At 29.1% G+C, this 18,917-nt stretch overlaps 1 protein-coding gene across 1 annotated transcript; it reads right to left on the bottom strand.

Annotated features, from left to right (window-relative positions):
- Positions 1 to 196: 196 nt before the first annotated feature.
- Positions 197 to 12,456, bottom strand: LOC148305146 (uncharacterized). Its single transcript, XM_088267195.1, has 2 exons — positions 12,260 to 12,456; positions 197 to 2,305 (listed from the first exon to the last, which is right to left on the bottom strand). Exon 2 carries the CDS (start codon positions 2,296 to 2,298, stop codon positions 1,948 to 1,950), a length of 351 nt encoding a protein of 116 aa, XP_088123321.1. The 5' UTR covers positions 2,299 to 2,305; positions 12,260 to 12,456; the 3' UTR covers positions 197 to 1,947.
- Between the last annotated feature and the right edge of the window lie 6,461 nt (positions 12,457 to 18,917).

Below are 18,917 nucleotides of genomic sequence, written 5' to 3' on the forward strand. Positions count from 1 at the left end.
ACAAGTATTTACAAAAAATATACCTAAAAAAATTCATTGTTGTTTAGTAAAATAAGATATAATAAAATAAGTAAAATAAATAATATGGTAAAATAAGAAAAATCTTCTTTATTGTAAAAATATTATTAATTACTTTTTTCAAATTTCATGTTACATTGTTACCTAAAAAAAAAACATTGCTATAAATACATAAAAATAAACCTAATACATTTTGTAAACATATTAAATATTTTTTACACTCGAAAAATCGATTAATTTTTAATTGTCCTTTTATAAAGGTGTATCATTCTATGTTTCCCACAAGGGAAATATTCCCAGTTTATAAAATTTACCAGTTTATAAGTTTATTTAAATCGCCGTTTTTTATTATTATTTACTCCTTCCTTCGGCAGATAAGTACTATTTAATATATTATACTTTCTTACGTACATAATTTTAATATTACTTACTACCTTACTAAATTGCCACTTAACACTAAATAACATGAATTGCACTTACGTATTTAAATAAATAAAATATAAATATCAGCAAATGATTAATTGTAAAATGAGGTACAAAATAATTTATTAAAAGAATACATTTATACTACACTAAAGTTCTTAATTAGATTTTTCATTCTCGCGATAAATACCATACACAACAGCCTTAAAAATATCTAATATTGTATGTAACATGGCAACACTTTTGAGTGAATCGTTCATATTATATTTACATTTAAACTAGGTGCATTATATAGAAAATAGTATTTTATTTGAGTACCTACCTTCTTAATAACAATAAAACACCATAACTAGGTACCTATTTCAAATTAAATTTATTCTATGAATTTGTGAAATATATATGAATGCATTTTATAGAGTAGCTATGATTATTGCTATTTCAAAATTATTACATGCAAACAATCTTCTAGATTTTTTAAAAATATTTAAATTATGGAAATACTTAAAAATATTAGCTATATATGTAGATGAAAATAAAATGCCCATTGGATATAAGTTTTTCGTCACCTAAACATGCGTTTTAAACATAAACAAAATTAATTATAAACAACAACAATTAATATGTCTAAAAAACATTTTTTTTCACGTACCTACAAATATTAAAGCAAACCTACTTATGTACGAGTACCCATTTTGTAAAATGAATCACTTACCTACATTTTACAAATTATAAATAAAATGCGTTCAAATATTTATGAAAATACACTTTTCCTAATTGTGGTTTTGACTCAATTTATCTTTATAGAGTTTAACACTTGAATGATCAGCGCCTGCCTGGTTATGTAGAAATGACAAAAATATTAGATTTTATTGTTGCATAAATTAAATTGAAATATTGCGAACATTTCCATTTATTTGGTACACAAGGTACTACATCATAAAATGAAACGACGATGCAATAAACGATTTTTGGGGTTGATTTAAATATATAAGTTTCGTACTGACATTTTTTGGTGAAACTGCATTTTAAGTCATAAAACAATAACCATATAGTTTTTCCCATTTTTATTTCATTTGAGCATGTGACCGAGTTTTGTCATTACCGACATCATCAATTTCCATAATAAATATTTAAATAAAATCCTGCTTGAAATCCTTACTGTATTAAAATGTCACAATTATTTTACAATATTATTATACCATTACAAACTTATTAATACAATACTTAAATTCATTCAATTTAAATTCACTGTCAGAAAAAAAAATGAAATCGTGGTTTTCAACCCAACATAGAGTTTTGTCTAGCCTGCCACTAGATTGATGATATTGGTAATGACGAAACCCGGTCACTGGTCAAATGAAATAGAAGTAGAAAAAACTATATGCATATTTTGTACTTGTAAAAATATTTAATGTAGAATCGTTGTGTAGGTACCTTTTCTCTGTTGATAAATAATTTAAATGTTTCTGTTTGAAAATTTTCAGCATTAAAAAGAATTAGTCGTATTTATTCCCCGCCGAAAAAGCTGTAGTCACCGTCGTCAGAATCGTCATCGAACCCGAATCCACCGCCATAGTCGTCATCATCGGCTCCCGGGGGTACGAAGGCCCCATTGAACACACCCCCTAACCTGTCTTGAATTCCCATCCAGCTCGCCACCCCATAGACGATCCTCATGACCACGAGTCTGGAAAAGTTGACGGGGTTGGTCTCTCGTGATTGCAATATTCTCAGTTTTTCCATTCTCTTCTTCTCTGCTCTTGTTTTGCGGTTTTTCTTCTTCCGTCCGTCGCAGTCCATCACCAAGAGACCGATGATCAAGAATATTATCAGGAATTTCCATCGCAGCGACGCCATTTTGTATCTGCGAAAACGAGGAAAATTGATTGATCAAATTGTAAAATAATACAGCGTATCACAAGAAAAGATTATTAATAAACCAACTAACTAACCATCATGCCGCTTATAGGAGAGAGAATAGAACACCACACTACTCTTTCTTTGTAAACATTCTTCGCTTCATTGCATTAGATTATTTCAACTTTAATAAAGTTAGTAAATATTAGTATTTAACCACTCCGCATTGGTTAAATACTAACTACCAAATGTTAGTCATAATATTACTAACAATTGGTATTATTTTTTTTTTGGTTAGGTTAGGTTAGGTTAGATTATTTGTTCTGTCTGTATTGCGACTTGATTTCGCTATTTCCATATTCAGTTTATATTTTCTATTATTCTGCTATATACAATATGATTTGTATCTTCGTGTTTGTAAAAATACAACTAGGATAGATTTATTTATTTCTATTTCAGCATACACATAATTACAAATTACAATAATGTGCCCTCACTCATTATTCCCGTGCGAATTTTCCTTAAAGGAGTATCGACGTTAGTGAACGTCGAAGTCCATCTGTCAGTTAGTATGGTGTGAATCTAGTATATAATCTTTGATGTTACTTGTTTAAAAATGACATCTGTGGATATTTGTGTGTAATTTTGTCATAATTGAAAAATATTACAAAGAGGTGTTTAATTTCTTTTTAACATTATTCCTATCTTCATAATACATTGATTTAATAAGATTTTTTTTCATTTAAAAAGAACCCACTCCCCAGAGAAAGTCGGGCGTCAATTTTTGTACTCCCGGAAACGTTAATGTCTTTATGGATAATAGAAGCAGGTTGTACAACTTTATTGTATAATAATCACGGTTTTTTGACCAAAAGATGTTTGTATTACTAATAACATTTAATAAATAATATATTCTGTAAACAAAATGTAATTGGGTCAGATAAAAATCTAGTATTTACACTTGGCACCGTCTTTAATACCGTTCGATGGCATTGCTTATTGAGAATGTAATTACAGACCATTTAATAATACAAAACACATTATTTGGGCTGCCCACTTCAAACCGAACTGTACGGAGTAATTACTTCTTTTGTTGCTTTATCTGAGCCTTTATTTATTATATTATAAAAAGTTTTATTGTGCTATTCAGTAATAAGGTCAACACTGTAAAAAACTGCTCAAACAGTTAAGTTCTTATTTGATGTACCGAGAGGTCATCATGCATGCTTATTTGAAAGATATTTTAATTAATTTTGCGAAAAAAAGATTCACGAAGATGGTATACTCATATCGTATTGAATATAAATTAAATTCATTCGCATCATAAAACAGTAAAATGTTGTTAATGGTGGTCTTCGGAAAATTTCATCTGATGAATTTTGCATCTGATGAAGACCTTCTTATAACATTTCTTAACATATAATGAAAAACCTAATGACCTGTTTAAATCTCTGGAAATATATATCGTATAAATATATATATATATATATATATATATATATATATATATATATATATATATATATATATATATATATATATATATATATATATATATATATATATATATATATATATATATATATATATATATATATATATATATATATATATATATATATATATATATATATATATATATATATATATATATATATATATAACAATTTACACCTATGTACTCATATTTATACTCATCTCTGTTCGTGGTTTTCATAAGAAATAAAGGAATTGAATGAAAATGTTTAGTTTAAAAAAAAAAAGAAAACAGTTTTTCTGAGGAAATGTGTGTACGAGTATTTTGGAAGATGAATATCGAGGTTTTTTTTTACTTATTGATTCTACATTTTATAATTCCTGATGGTACAGTTATAATTACGAGGGGAAAAATACGGACATTCATAGCTAATCCCCTTAATTAATTATAAATGAAGTAAAAAATTATAATTATTTAGATTTATTTGCTCAAAACATTGAAAAACCATCTGGCACGCTCACGGAACAAGCATAGGTCCAATCTTATCGAAAGCTCAGGAGCTCCTGCCGCTAGCTCGCTAGCTAGCCAGAGAAAATTGAGATTTGAGCTCCTTACGCTTGCACAGTGCAAGTATGCAAGACTGAGATGCGAATATAGTGTTGCGGTTCCCGTACACTCTTTACGCGCTGTTTATACGCGAATTTGTTTCCGATATTCACAAAATACCTCCGATGTACCCAATAAATTCTGATCAATGTATAAATATGCTATGGATGAAAACCTAAAATCTTAGCCTTGTATTTATTATATTTATAGAGATATTATGGTTATTAGAAGCAATGTGTACTAGGTACACAACACAGGGAAGAGAGGGTTAACATTAATCTGACCTTAAATATTTGATCTAATCTTAAACTAGAAGAAACAAGATTAGTATGAATATGGAGACATGAAAAACGCTCCTTAAATATTATCACAAAAATGTATAATATCTAATAAATCACAGAATTTCGTTTGGGACGTTTGTTTTCCTCGTAGACTTAGTAGGAGCTCTTGCAGTGAATAATCCCACGAATCGTTCATGACCTTAAAATACTCGGTTTCTGATCCTCATTCGGTGGTAAACTCCACATTGAAATGGTGTTAAACAATTTCTAAACCCGTCCGTAGGACTCGGAAGGAGGTCAGCTATGTATCACTGCGCGTCCTCACGAATTTCAGTGTCATTAGTATGAACGGTGATCGGTGATTATAAGTTTACTATGATGAGCGTCACCCGACACGGCTAGCATGTAGCAAGTAGCCATATTATTATCCTATGCATAACAACAAAAGGAATTCGATTTGAAAGTAATGTATCATAAATGTCTGGTATTTGTCGGACTCCGTAATGTAATGGTCAGCATGCTTGGCTACCGTTCTGGATCATTAATATTTGCCCGCCTCCATGGTGTAATGGTTAGCGTGTTTAGCTACCGTGCTGGAGGTCCCGGGTTCGATTCCCAGGGGTGGGGGGTCAAATTAATGTAAGTGATTTTTTTCACTCTTATATTTATTCAATACTACCCTGGACTGGTACTTGAAGCGGAGGGCTGATCACCTTTCCTTCATGTATAACGATCAAGATAACACTGCGTTTATATGATGGAGTGCCCTATGCACCATAAGGGTGCAGATAAAGGATTTAATAAATTTAACAGGCGCTGGGGCATAGTCGGGTAGACGCTCGACTGCGAAACTGGCGTCGCGGGTTCGATTCCCGCAAATTTCAAAATAAAGTTACGAAATATTTATTTTCAATTAGTTCGGGTGTTTGTGATGTATTTTTCATATTTACTTTTCCTATCCTTACTTACTATCCTACCTGCAGACTAGCCTCTAAAAGTAGAGGCTTTGCGTGTGATTCCTTAAAAAAAACGGTATAAAATGCAAGGGAATTTTCACTATAATGTATATTTATTATTACCTTGGATTGGTACCTGAAGCGCCATTAATTTTTTTCGTAATTTTTCTATTAATATGCTTTTTTAAGGGTCAATATCTGAAAACCGCCAGGAAACTTCTGAAACATTACTATCTATCCTTAAAACGTCAACTGTTCATCATTTCACTCCTTCCTTTTTAAAACCACTCTTCTTCCCCTCAACTACTTACCCGATCCAGCTTTCTATGCCTTCCTTATTCTTAATTATGATTCAATCGACACCTTTTTTACATGTTGCTTCTCGGAAATTTATTCCTTCAGGCCATTAAAATTAAAATTAAATTATCACATTAAAATTATCAAAATTAAAATAAAATTATTACGATTTGACATTTGTATGAAAATAATTTTTTTTGAAAGAGAGAAATAAGTCAAAATTTCTCTTTCAATTTTTATACAAATGTCAAATCGTAATAATTTTATTTTAATTCTAATTATTTTAATGAAATAATTTTATTTTAATTTTAATGACCTATGATGGAATAATTTTCCGAAACCGGTAGTCACAAATAAGTGTTTTAAAAAAGTGGTATTACATAAAATAAACAATGGCTGGTAAGGAGAGTGTTTTATTACCATACCACAAAGTTATCAGTGCTTTTAATATACAAAATATAATATCGACAAGGCTAAAAAAATACAAATTTTCTTAATGACCACTTAATATTTTGTATGAACCTAAGTAGATTCATACAAAAAAAGATATACTTAAGCAATTCAAGTGATTTTCTTAAGTATATCACGTTTATTATGCACAAAGAGGCATTGATCATTGACGTATGAATTATAAAGTTACACTTTAGTGAACCTATATTGACATTATTAAGGTACCTACTTTTACCGGGTACTTACATAGTACACTAGATAGGTACCCACGAGAGAATGCGATGTGACCCAGTGCCGCAAAGTGCAAAGGGTTCACATGAATCTTGTATTCAGGTTTATAATACAAAGTACCTACGTACCATTACAATATAATGGCATAGAAGTAGATAGGAAGTATTGGGTTTCACTTGTCAAAGAGAATGATTCATTCGTAGATTTCCATTTTCATAGAATTCCATAGAAAAACAACAAGTTTTCTTTTTTATAACCTTCTCATTCAATGATGCATAGGGCTATGCATGACATCAAAGCAGTGTTAATTCTATCGTCAATTACATGAAAGTACCAGTCCAGCGAGATATTAAATAAATATGTAAATAAAAATCATTTATATTTATTTTAACTCCCTAGAAATTGAACCCGGGACCTCGAGCATGGTAGCTAAATGCGCTAACAACTAAAAACAACAAATCTCGAGAAGCAGTGCCCTATGTACACTGTGGTTCGGATAAGGGTAAGAAGAAGATATTAGGTACAAAAAAATCTAGATGTAAATAAGTTATTTATATACATAAAAAATTATTTAAAAAAAAACTGGTCTTAAAAATAAGCCACAAAATACAATGAAGCATACTCTTACAACATTTTGAGTGTGTCCAAATACTTGTTTACAAAATCTGGATTATCTCCAATTACAGGAGTTATTTTCATATTATTTTTTGACATCTCATCAAAGATGAAGAAGAATATGGAAGTCTGGGCATTTACGGGGCTGACAACCGTCATAGGCTGGTTTAAGTGAGCACTTTACACACGTGTAACATTTACCAATTCTACCCATTATTGACAACCACACTACTCAAATTCTTGGAAACTCTATATATATATATATATGAACCAATTTAGAAACCTTGTTCTTGAATCACTAGAACTTCACTAGAGACATCTATTGGTGAGATGTAAAATTAGACCAAAATAGAATTGAGTAGTGTGGTTGTCAATAATGGGTAGAATTGGTGAATGTTACACGTGTGTAAAGTGATCACTTAAACCAGCCGATGACGGTCGTCAGCCCCGTAAAGGCCCAGACTTCCATATTCTTCTTCATCTTTGATGAGATCTCAGAAAATAATAAGCATACTCTTAGCATACACTTAACTCGGTTTCTGGTTGATTATTGGGTTTATTTTTGAATAAGTAGGTAAGTAAGTACGGGCCAATTATTTTTGATATTCGATTTAAACCTGATCGTTAGTGTAATAATAAAGATTCCGGCGGTTGACACTTGAACCGGATGACTGATTCCGGTAATGATGCGTGTCCACGAGGCATCAACGAGTGTCTGGTAAAATCAGCGAATTAAAACTACCATTTAATTTTTTAGGAACAAAATAATCATATTAATGATTACTAACCTATTCTTCCATATTCTCATCTCTTAAAATTAAAATCTTCTACATAGACATATCTATCTATTGTGAAATAAATAAAAATCTGAAATGAATTACTCCTAAATTGAGCGAATTCCATCTTTTGGGAAAAATGTTTTATCTTTTTTTAAACTTTTTTTATTTGTAATTTATATTTGAAGCACTAACTTTGTGATTTTCCATTTTATAATTAAAATATTAATTTGTTTTAAAATCACTGTAAATATTTTATTGTAACTTAATTATAATGTCTACCGGTTTCGAAGCTAAACGCTTCTTTGTCAAGACTGATTAATAATATATTAGTATTGATCAGTCTTGATAAAGAAGCGGTTAGCTTCGAAACCTGTTGACATTATAATTAAATTATAATAAAATAGTTTTAGTGATTTTAAAACAAAGTTACATTTTAATTATTTTTTTCTGACTTGTTAACCATAATCGCAAAATTAGAATATTATACATCCCAAAATGGAATATTATACATACATATGAATTATGTATGTAATATGTTTTAAATTTTTATTTCAGTTGTAGCAGAAAAATAGGACACCCTCAATTTTATTTTTGTCTACAAATACGATTTTTTTCTTAACCCCTATAGTGCATATGGCCCTGCATCCCATTAACATGGGTTGCAGTGTGTTATCCTGAATGTTACGACGATAATACAAGATGATCAGTCAAGGTCTTCAGGTCCCAGTGGAGGATAATATTAAATCAATTTTAAAGCAAAAAAATCACATAAAAAAGTTTTACTTGTTAAATACAACTATTTATTTAAATCTATTGTGACACGTGTTTCAATACATTCTGCATCATTTTCAAATACCGGTTGTGAATCTAAATCTAAATTTTATATGTATATATTTACAAAGCATTTTTTAAAAATTTAAAATGGATAGATTTTGCCACAAAGTGATTACCAAATCAATTTATGAAATTAAAAAATCAATAATGTACATATTGAACCTCCTGGGAATGGAACCCGGGACCACAAGTATACATAGATTCAACGTTATGAATTTAGAAAAAGTGTAATGTGATACAAAAATCGGTTTCCGGTTATAAAATAAGCATGGCGAAAATAATAAAAATCTGGGTAGAAAAAAAGGTTATTTTTGTCGGTCGGCGTAATTTGTTCGTCGTGTTTTGGGTCAAAGGTGATAATTAAGATTGTAGGTTAGGTCACACTAACCCACCTCCAGCCTAAAGTAACGCATCAGTCTACCAATGTGCACTTGTGGAACCTAAATATCTTTAATTGCGTGGATCACGACTCACACATGACCGAAAATACGAAATTAACAATTTAATAGAGGTACTTATCTTGTTTGCTTTTGACCTTTAACTGTGTTATGGATAATAAAATCATGAACCTATAATTATCTTGTTTTTTGAGGCATGCTAGCACCATTACTTAATTACCATATACTTGTGTGTATTTTAATCAATAGTTTATATTAATATCTTATTAATTTTGATATATTTTGATATTCATTAATTTTGATTGCCATTTTAATTTTCAATTTATGCAATAATTAACATATATATGACAAACTTAAATTTACAGATTACAAATTGAATGATCTAGGTATTCACAGGGCTAATAACGACTTATTATATTTATTATTCTCTAATCCTTATCCGCACCCAATGGTGCATAGGGCACTGCATCGTATTTTCGCAGTGTTATCTTGATCGTTATTTACATGAAGGCAAGGTGATCACTCCTGCGCTTCAGGGACCAGTCCAGGGTAATATTCAAAAAATATTTAATGGTAAAATCACTAATATTCATTCTCACTCTCCCCCCCTCTATCGGAATCGAACACGGGACCACCAGCACGGTAGCCAAACAAGCTAACCATTTCACAACGGAGTTATGATATTTATTATAACTATGACAGGACATAATATTTGTAATAAAAATAAATAATCTAGAAACCTTATTGAGGTATTAACAAATCCACTGTGTATGAAAGGTAAATAAATATCCAAATATTTCACCCTTCAAAAAAAAATTACTACTCATTTTTTTGGAAATTTCGGAGAATTGAAAAAAAAAATCGAGTTATCAAATGATTTCACTTTGAGCTTGCCATTTTTTATTGTTAGTCATAAAAATGTAGATCAGGCCAATGTTAGCAAACAGGTTGATGTCACATTTCAAGTTGAATCATTCAAAATATTTTCTAAAATTTACTTAATATCTAACTCTTATTTTTATTGAACATTTATTGCAAGTATAAATATTATTGCATTTATTATTTTAATAAAAATATGTTAATGTATTTTTTTATGAAAATGATAATTGCAATAAAAAATTAATGCCCAGTATTCGATAAATCGTAATTCAATTTATTTCGCAATTTTTTTCTTTTATCATTTTTTTATCATGAAAAAATAAGATTTTCTTCGAATAAATGTATGTTTTTCAAAAGAAAATAGTTCTTATTATTTTTAAAAATATGTGTTCTCAAATAAAAAAAAAATCAAATATTAAAACTGGTGTCCAGCTCTCTGCGTTGCCGGACACAAACTGAATTGTATTATTACGAATAAGGCCTTAGTGCTATATATGTGGACATTAGAATTTTTCAGGAAACAATCAAAAGTTTTTAGTGTATGGAAAAACATTCGACGCGCGGAGAAGCGCGAAACTTTATACTGCAAAATTATAGAATTTTTTGTTTGTTTGTTTATTAATGTATTTATTCATTGTATTGAAATTCAATATAAGTAAAATATTTTTTTAGATACTTCGTCGAGGGGTCAAATATGATTTTTTAAATCGTCACTATATTAAGATTTTAGTAAAAAAAATGGTCTAGTTTCCACTATCATAATTTTTGGACGAAGAATCATGAAGTTGGAAATTATGGTTTGTTTTTTTTTATTTATATTTTTTTTGTCTAATTTATCAAATGCTTAATATAATAATATATTGTGCTAAAACGTACTCCTTTTTATAATAGGTGGCAATTAGATTCTAGCATAGAAAGTTGCATAGCAACGATTCTGTTTCCATAAAATTCAATACGTTACAAATGCAACTGTACAGTACAAACTAATAAAATAACCACTGAATAGTTTTTTTTCACATTTATTTTATTTGACCAGTGACCGGGTTTCGTCGTTACCGACATCATCATGTCAGTAACTTTAATATTTTATTAATATTATCTCGACTTTTTTTTCAAAACCATATATTTATTTCGAAGAAATACTTATTTCAAATACAAAACCGGTGTTTTAAGCCAAATATGAAATTTTGCCAAATGTTACCTGGGTTTAAAGAAAATTAAGTTGAGGGCTATTGATTATCTCGCCTCTTCTACATTACGAAGACTTAACTTTCCGCGTGGAATTCCAGTCCAGCACTCTAAACTTTAGCCGTAATCTTTCAAATATCTACATAATTATTGGCTTAATGATGTGTAATATTTCTTGTTTATGTTATCGAGTTTAACGGGAATTAAATATGTCGTATTTTACTGCCAAAAATCATCTGGGTCAACTAAAAAAATCACGTAAAACTTGAACTTTTTTGCGTTGATCACTTTTCAATATGAAAGATCGTAAGATCAACGAATGAATTGCAATTTAATTTTGAAATGAGGTCCTACTTATGTATTTTATTAACAGGTTTGATTATGTAAAAAATTAGAACACTTACGAATTTTTTACCTCTGTCATATATTTAAACCTAAAAAATTATTACTTGATAGCATATCAAAAACAATTTCCTTTTGTTTATGTATTTATATTAATAATACATACATATATTGCGGCACAGGAAAACTCAGTAAGAATACAATTTTTCGTAATTTGTAATTTGTAATTCGTAATTTATAATTTTTTTTTTACTTTGTAATTTGTAATTTATTATTTGTAATTTGTAATTTGTAATTTCTTATTTGTTATTTTTAATTTTTAATTCGTAATTCATAATTTGCGATTTGTAAATTGTAATTTGTAATTTACAATTTGTAATTTGTAATTTGTAATTTGTAATTTGTAATTTGTAATTTGTAATTTATAATTTGTAATTTGTAATTTGTAATTTGTAATTTGTAATTTGTAATTTGTATTTGTAATTTGTAATTTGTTATTTGTAATTTCTAATTTGTTATTTCTAATTTGTAAATAATTATATATAATATATGATGAAATAAAAATAAATAAATAATTGACAAAAATAATACTAATAAGGTAAAAAATAAATAAATAATACTCTCATACCTGCTGAATGCTGTAATGTACTATATCACCAAAACAAGCACTAGTAAAATACGATCCCACTTGTCACAAGTCGCAATGTGCTAGTGTTAACTAAAGCGGTATTTACCGTGGTGGATTGATCAACTACCGGTTCAAAGCGCACAATGTGCGCGGTATTGTTTCGTCTGTCGGGGCGCCCTTGACACTGGCTCGCTGGCTGGTGCCCGTAACGGTAATGCGGGAAGTGACACGGCCTGCGCTTCCACACCACGAAGTGCCTCCACACGTACCGCGCCGGACGAATGAGGAGGTATGAATGGACGCCGAAACGCAGCGATGAGAGTGATATTTATCTTTGTCCACGTTTTTTAATCGTTGTTTCTTTTACTTTATTCAGAAAAAAACAACATACATGAAATGTGGAAAGAAATATGGGCCACGAACGCATAATAAATAAACAATTGTAAAGGTCCTCACCAAAAAGTTGCATTTCCAATATTGCACAAAAATCCTTTAAATGCAAATCTGTTCTGTTTTCTGAAGTGCATTTTCAAAGCATCGATACTATAAAACAATTAACCATTTATTTTGTATATTAAAAGCATTGTTAACTTTGTGATATGGTGATATAAAGGTTTTAAAGTGGTATTGCACAAAGTGAACGATGAATGTTAAGGAGAGTGTTTCATTAACAACTGTGGAGGTCCCCACCAAAACGTCCAATAATGCAAAAAAATCTTGTAAATGCAAATCTGTTCTGTTTACTGTATTCTATTGAAATCTTAATTAAAGTTGCGACAAAACGTGACCAATCCTGTGTTAAACCATTAAATCATTAAATCGCACCAAAACGTAACAATTTTACAAGCTAGAATTATTGATTACTTAAAATCGTTTATAATGGAGGACCTCCACAAGTAGGAATGGGTTAAAAATACTTATAATGTCGAAACCTAAGTAGGGCCATGATAAGCGGTATTACACAAGCCGTAGTTAGATTTCAGAGTCACTTGGGATGAGATGTTATATTTGTATTTACTTTTAAACGTATTAATTTACATATATCTCATATACCATGATATTCTTCATTTAATATAATAACTTAATATTAATTGAAGTAAACTTAAAAGTTAACGTAAACGCGACAGTATGATTTTCCATACTATCGTCTATGACAGTCGAATATGATAGTAATCCATTTTTAAAAAAGGTAAAGTAAAGTTTAAAAACTGTTTTGTTTTACAAGTATGATTATCATCATCTATGGCATTTCTAATAAATAACCATATTTTATTTTTATTAGATACACTATCACTCAATGTTGTTTTATGGAAATTTATTACTGTTTTTTTGACAATTAGTATTAGTCTATTCATATATTTATTTATGATTTTTGATAAAATCTACTGAATTTAATATCATTCTCAAATTTTATTTCTTTCACTAAATAACTTACTCATCACGCCACTACAGCAGGGGTAAGCAGAAAAAATAGAAAGCCACTCTGTCTTTGCAGATAATGCAGATAATCTTCGCCTTACACATATATATATATATATATATATATATATATATATATATATATATATATATATATATATATATATATATAGAAAGCCACTCTGTCTTTGCAGATAATGCAGATAATCTTCGCCTTACATATATATATATATATATATATATATATATATATATATATATATATATATATATATATATATATATATATATATATATATATATATATATATATATATATATATATATATATATATAAATATATACATATATATTTATATATATATATATATATATATATATATATATATATATATATATATATATACAGTATCTACTCAATGAATTAGGGCCACCCATTATTTTTTTGAATACTCTGAAATCTTTTGGATTATTATATTTATTTTACATAAATACTTTAAGTTTTCTATTGACATCTAATATCATGTATATTACCTTCAATAATATGTAAAATATACCTGGATAATTTAAGCCTTTATAAAATTTCAAACCCTTTTTCTGAGAAAGGTCCCTAATTAGCACAGGTAGACAGATAGTTGAAAGTTCAAAAAATAGTCCTATCTCATTTATTAGTGAAGTTTCTTCAGTTCTGGTTGTTGCTTTGTTTAGAGAGGTTATATAGCTATCGTGTCTTGTGAAAAAAACTTAATTTTTAATTTTAGTTCATAAATTATAATTTTTTTTTGTAAACACAAGTGTTTTTTTTGAAAAGGACAAAATGGGAAAAATTAAAGACATTTCTGAGGAAAAAAAGTCTAGTGTTATAGTGCTACTGAAATTAGGAATACTATCTAATAGAGAAATTTCAAAAAAAGAAAACGTTTCTCGTCAAACAGTGGACAGAATTTCAAAATCAATAAAAAATCAGTCACCCGCCACCAGCAATCGGCGAAAGAACTGTCGTAGGATTAGAAAAACAACACCGAGGACTGATCGAAAAATCGTTCAAAGTGCCTTAGAAAACCGTAGTGCATCAGCAAAAACATTAAAAATAAAATTGGAAGAAGAGGGTATAAATATATCGGTATCAACACTGAGGCGACGTCTTTACGAAGTAAATCTGAAATGCAGGCGCCCTGTAAAAGTACCAAAATTGACACCACGAATGAAAGCGGATCGATTAAAATGGGCCAGGCTACATCGAAATTACTCGGTAGATGATTGGAAAAAGGTATTTATTTAAATGTAATTTTCAACATATCATTTTAGTAAATAAACTTATATATTTGAATTAAACTTAAATTTTCATTATTTTTCAGGTCATCTTTAGTGATGAGTGCCGGTTAGAAGCCGTGACAGAGAGCCGTCGATTCGTCAGGAGAACACCAATGGAACGTTACAATGAGGCCTGTGTGGTAAAAGTTATCAAACACCCCCTGCAACAATGATATGGCCATGTATTATTAACAATTTACCTGGGCCGTTGTTTTTCGTGGAAGGAACAATGAACCAAAATTCCTATAAGCAGGTCCTCGAACGAATTTTATTGCCTTTCTACCATACACTCGACCCAACAGAAGGTCCATACACCTTCATGCAGGATGGGGCACCTTGCCACCGGGCTAAATCAATAATAATTTTTTTTTCTAACAAAAATCTGCCTTTGCTCCCCTGGCCTGGAAATTCTCCGGACCTTAATCCTATAGAAAACGTATGGAGCATGTTAAAAAATAAGGTATACTCATTTCCAAATCTGACAGTAGACTGTCTAAAAAAAAATATTCAAAAAATTTGGTCAGAAGACGAAGAAATAAAAAACATGATAAAACAGTGCATTTTAAGTATGCCAAAAAGAATTGAGGCAGTTATTTCTGCCAAAGGTGGAAATACTAAATACTAACTATATTTATATGAAAGTGTATGCATAATTTAAGCGTAATAAAGTGTTCATGTGTAAATAAAATTCAAGGTTGTTTTATTCAAGGTTTTCTCTGAGTTATTCCTGTTTGAATTGAGAAATTGCGCGAAATTCTGCGTGGCCCTAATTCATTGAGTAGATACTGTATATATATATATATATATATATATATATATACATATATATATATATATATATATATATATATATATATATATATATATATATATATATATATATATATATATATATATATATATATATATATATATATATATATATATATATATATATGTATGTAAATTAAAATATATGTATTTACATACTACTTTTTTTTAAATTTGCAGGTATGATATATCAGTAGCTAAACGAATTACGAAGTGTAATGGTCAGCATGCTCGGCTACCGTTCTGGAGGTCCCGGGTTCGATTCCCAGGGATATTTAATAAATATAAGTGATTTTTTCACTCTAATATTATTCAATATTACACTGGACTGGTACCTGAAGTGGAGGGCTGATCACCTTTCCTTCATGTGTAATCGATCGAGATAACACTGCGTTTATATGAAGCAGTGCCCTATGCACCATTGGGGTGCGGTATTATTTTTGATTATTAAACGAATTACTCACGGTAATCGACTATTACTTCAAAATAGTTCATATGCATAATATGTATTTTTAAACATGATCGATTAACGAATATTACAGTACGCACCTCATTTAAGTGTGAATTATGGTAGATATTTCTTTACTATCTTGTAATTTATCAGCCCATTTACATAATCTAACTAGAATCTTAATGGTATCATGATAATATCTGTACGGATATAATTAATAGGTTTTATCGTGTTATAATACCACTCGCATGTTCTACAATATATGCATCGATGCCGCTAGCAACCATCAAAGAAAATAATAAATTAAAGTATTCATAGAGTGCATGGTTATTTTTCCCTTTATTAACGGCCGTAGTCAATTTGTACATAATATATTACATGTTGTAAAAAAAAAAATATGTTTTCTCTTTTTAAGTATATTATCGGTTCGAAAAGTACTTCCCTAAACAAGGATAAACATATAAGGGAAGGAATATAAGGCTGAACGGGGAGTAATTGAAAAGATTAGGAAGAGTTCTTTGCGGTGGTATGGACATGTGGAGCGAATGGATAACGAGAGAATGACTAAGAAAATATATGTGGCATATGTGAGCGGGAAAACAGAACGAGGACGACCGAAAAAGACTCGGCACGATCAGATCAATCAGAACCTAAAATATGGCGGTGTCAAAAGTCTGCGTAATCGGAGGGCATGTATGACTATATGTATGGATGTGAAGGAGGCGAGGAGTGTATGTCAGGACAGAAGAGTATGGCGTTCCATCCTCTCTGCCTACCCCTGCGGAAAACGGCGTGATGGTAGTAGTAGTAGTAGTAGTAGTAGATAAACATATAAAACCAGGTGATGCATTAGCCTGATTTTTAAATTTATTATTTTTGCTTTAAAGTTAGGAAGTGTTTTATTCCAGAAATCGATATGGTCCGCGAAATCATTGCCGATGTTTTGGAGTATTGAATCCAAACACTGTCCGTCTGTTATTACAGTAAAATATTTGACGGTTTCTGGTGTATCTGGTTAGGGCAAAAATATTTATCATTTGCAATAACAAGGGAGATTCTAAAATATAATTAAAATTTGTGTATTAATTAATCAGATCAAATAGTTTTCTCCTGTCACTCAATTTTATTTATTAATTTATTTTATTTTTTAAAAACAAATTACACACACAAGTCATACATATTATATTCCCAATGAGTATTTTCTACTTCTCATTTTGGGACATGGGATTAAGGTAACCAAACCTGAAACACAAATAATAAAGTAACGAAAAAGATTTAAAAGAAAAATAACCAAAACTAATACATGGCAAAATATAAAAACAATAAACAGGTAAAATAAATAGACATAAGAACCATATTTAAAAGGAATAAATGAGAAAAACACAAGGTAAGAAGCATATTTAAAATAAATAAATGAGAAAATATAAAAAAAAACATAAGGTAAAAAAAAAAAAAAATATATGACTTACACACTACATATAAATATATCTTTCACACGAAGTATTTTTTCAGATAATTTACTTTGGATCCCTGAATGGTTTCTATTTTATATATGTCAGGCAGCTGGTTAATTTGGGTATATATTTTTTCTAATATTAAAAGCATTGTTAATTTTGTGGTATGGTAATATAACACTCTCCTTATCATTCATCGTTTACTTTGTGTAAAACTATAAAAAATACTAATTCGTGACTACCGATTTCGGAATAATCATTCCATCGTTAGATCATTAAAATGAAATTGTTACAGCTGATATTTTAAAAAAAATAAGAGAGGTAAAAGACAAAAGTACAGTTTTCTGACTATCCAATTCTAAATACGACGCAGCAAAATGGACAAAAATAGTGAGATTCTTGAAAAAGTATTATAAATTGGAGAGATTATTGCAAATACTGGTACGTTAGTTTTTCCATTTCACTCGGTAGCTTTTATACTTAGACAATTAATTCAAAGTAATTTAGCTAGTCTTAAAATTAGCATTGGGCACAAATGCACGTCATATGCAAATACATTTGTACATTTGTATACATCATTTTTGCTCTATTTATTTGGAAAAACGGTATTATTAAGTAAACGCACGTATTTCACGTGTTCTCGGAACATCGATATATTGACTAACCGACTGAATGTCCATATTACCCTGGTAGGTGCGTAATGTAATTTATACAATTAGTTCTGATTTTAAGATAATTTACAAAAAAATACACTTTTCACCTCAAAATGTTATTATATATATATATATATATATATATATATATATATATATATATATATATATATATATATATATATATATATATATATATATATATATATATATATATATATATATATATATATATATATATATATATATATATATATATATATATATATATATATATATATATATATATATATATATATATATATATATATATATATATATATATATATATATATTATATATATATATATATATATATATATATATATATATATATATATATATATATATATATATATATATATATATATATATATATATATATATATATATATATATATATATAAAAATAAAACCCTTATCCGCACCCCAATGGTGCATAGGGCACTGCGTCATATAAACGCAGTGTTATCTTGATCGTTTACACATGAAGGAAAGGTGATCAGCCCTCCGCTTCA

Source organism: Brachycentrus maculatus, unplaced genomic scaffold (assembly GCF_059751285.1).
Source record: "Brachycentrus maculatus isolate JH-2025_06_01 unplaced genomic scaffold, ASM5975128v1 h1tg000285l, whole genome shotgun sequence".
Lineage (NCBI taxonomy): Eukaryota > Metazoa > Arthropoda > Insecta > Trichoptera > Brachycentridae > Brachycentrus > Brachycentrus maculatus.

Coding starts and splice junctions, on each gene's coding strand:
- LOC148305146 (XM_088267195.1), bottom strand. CDS start 2,298: ATGGCGTCGCTGCGATGGAAATTCCTGATAATATTCTTGATCATCGGT.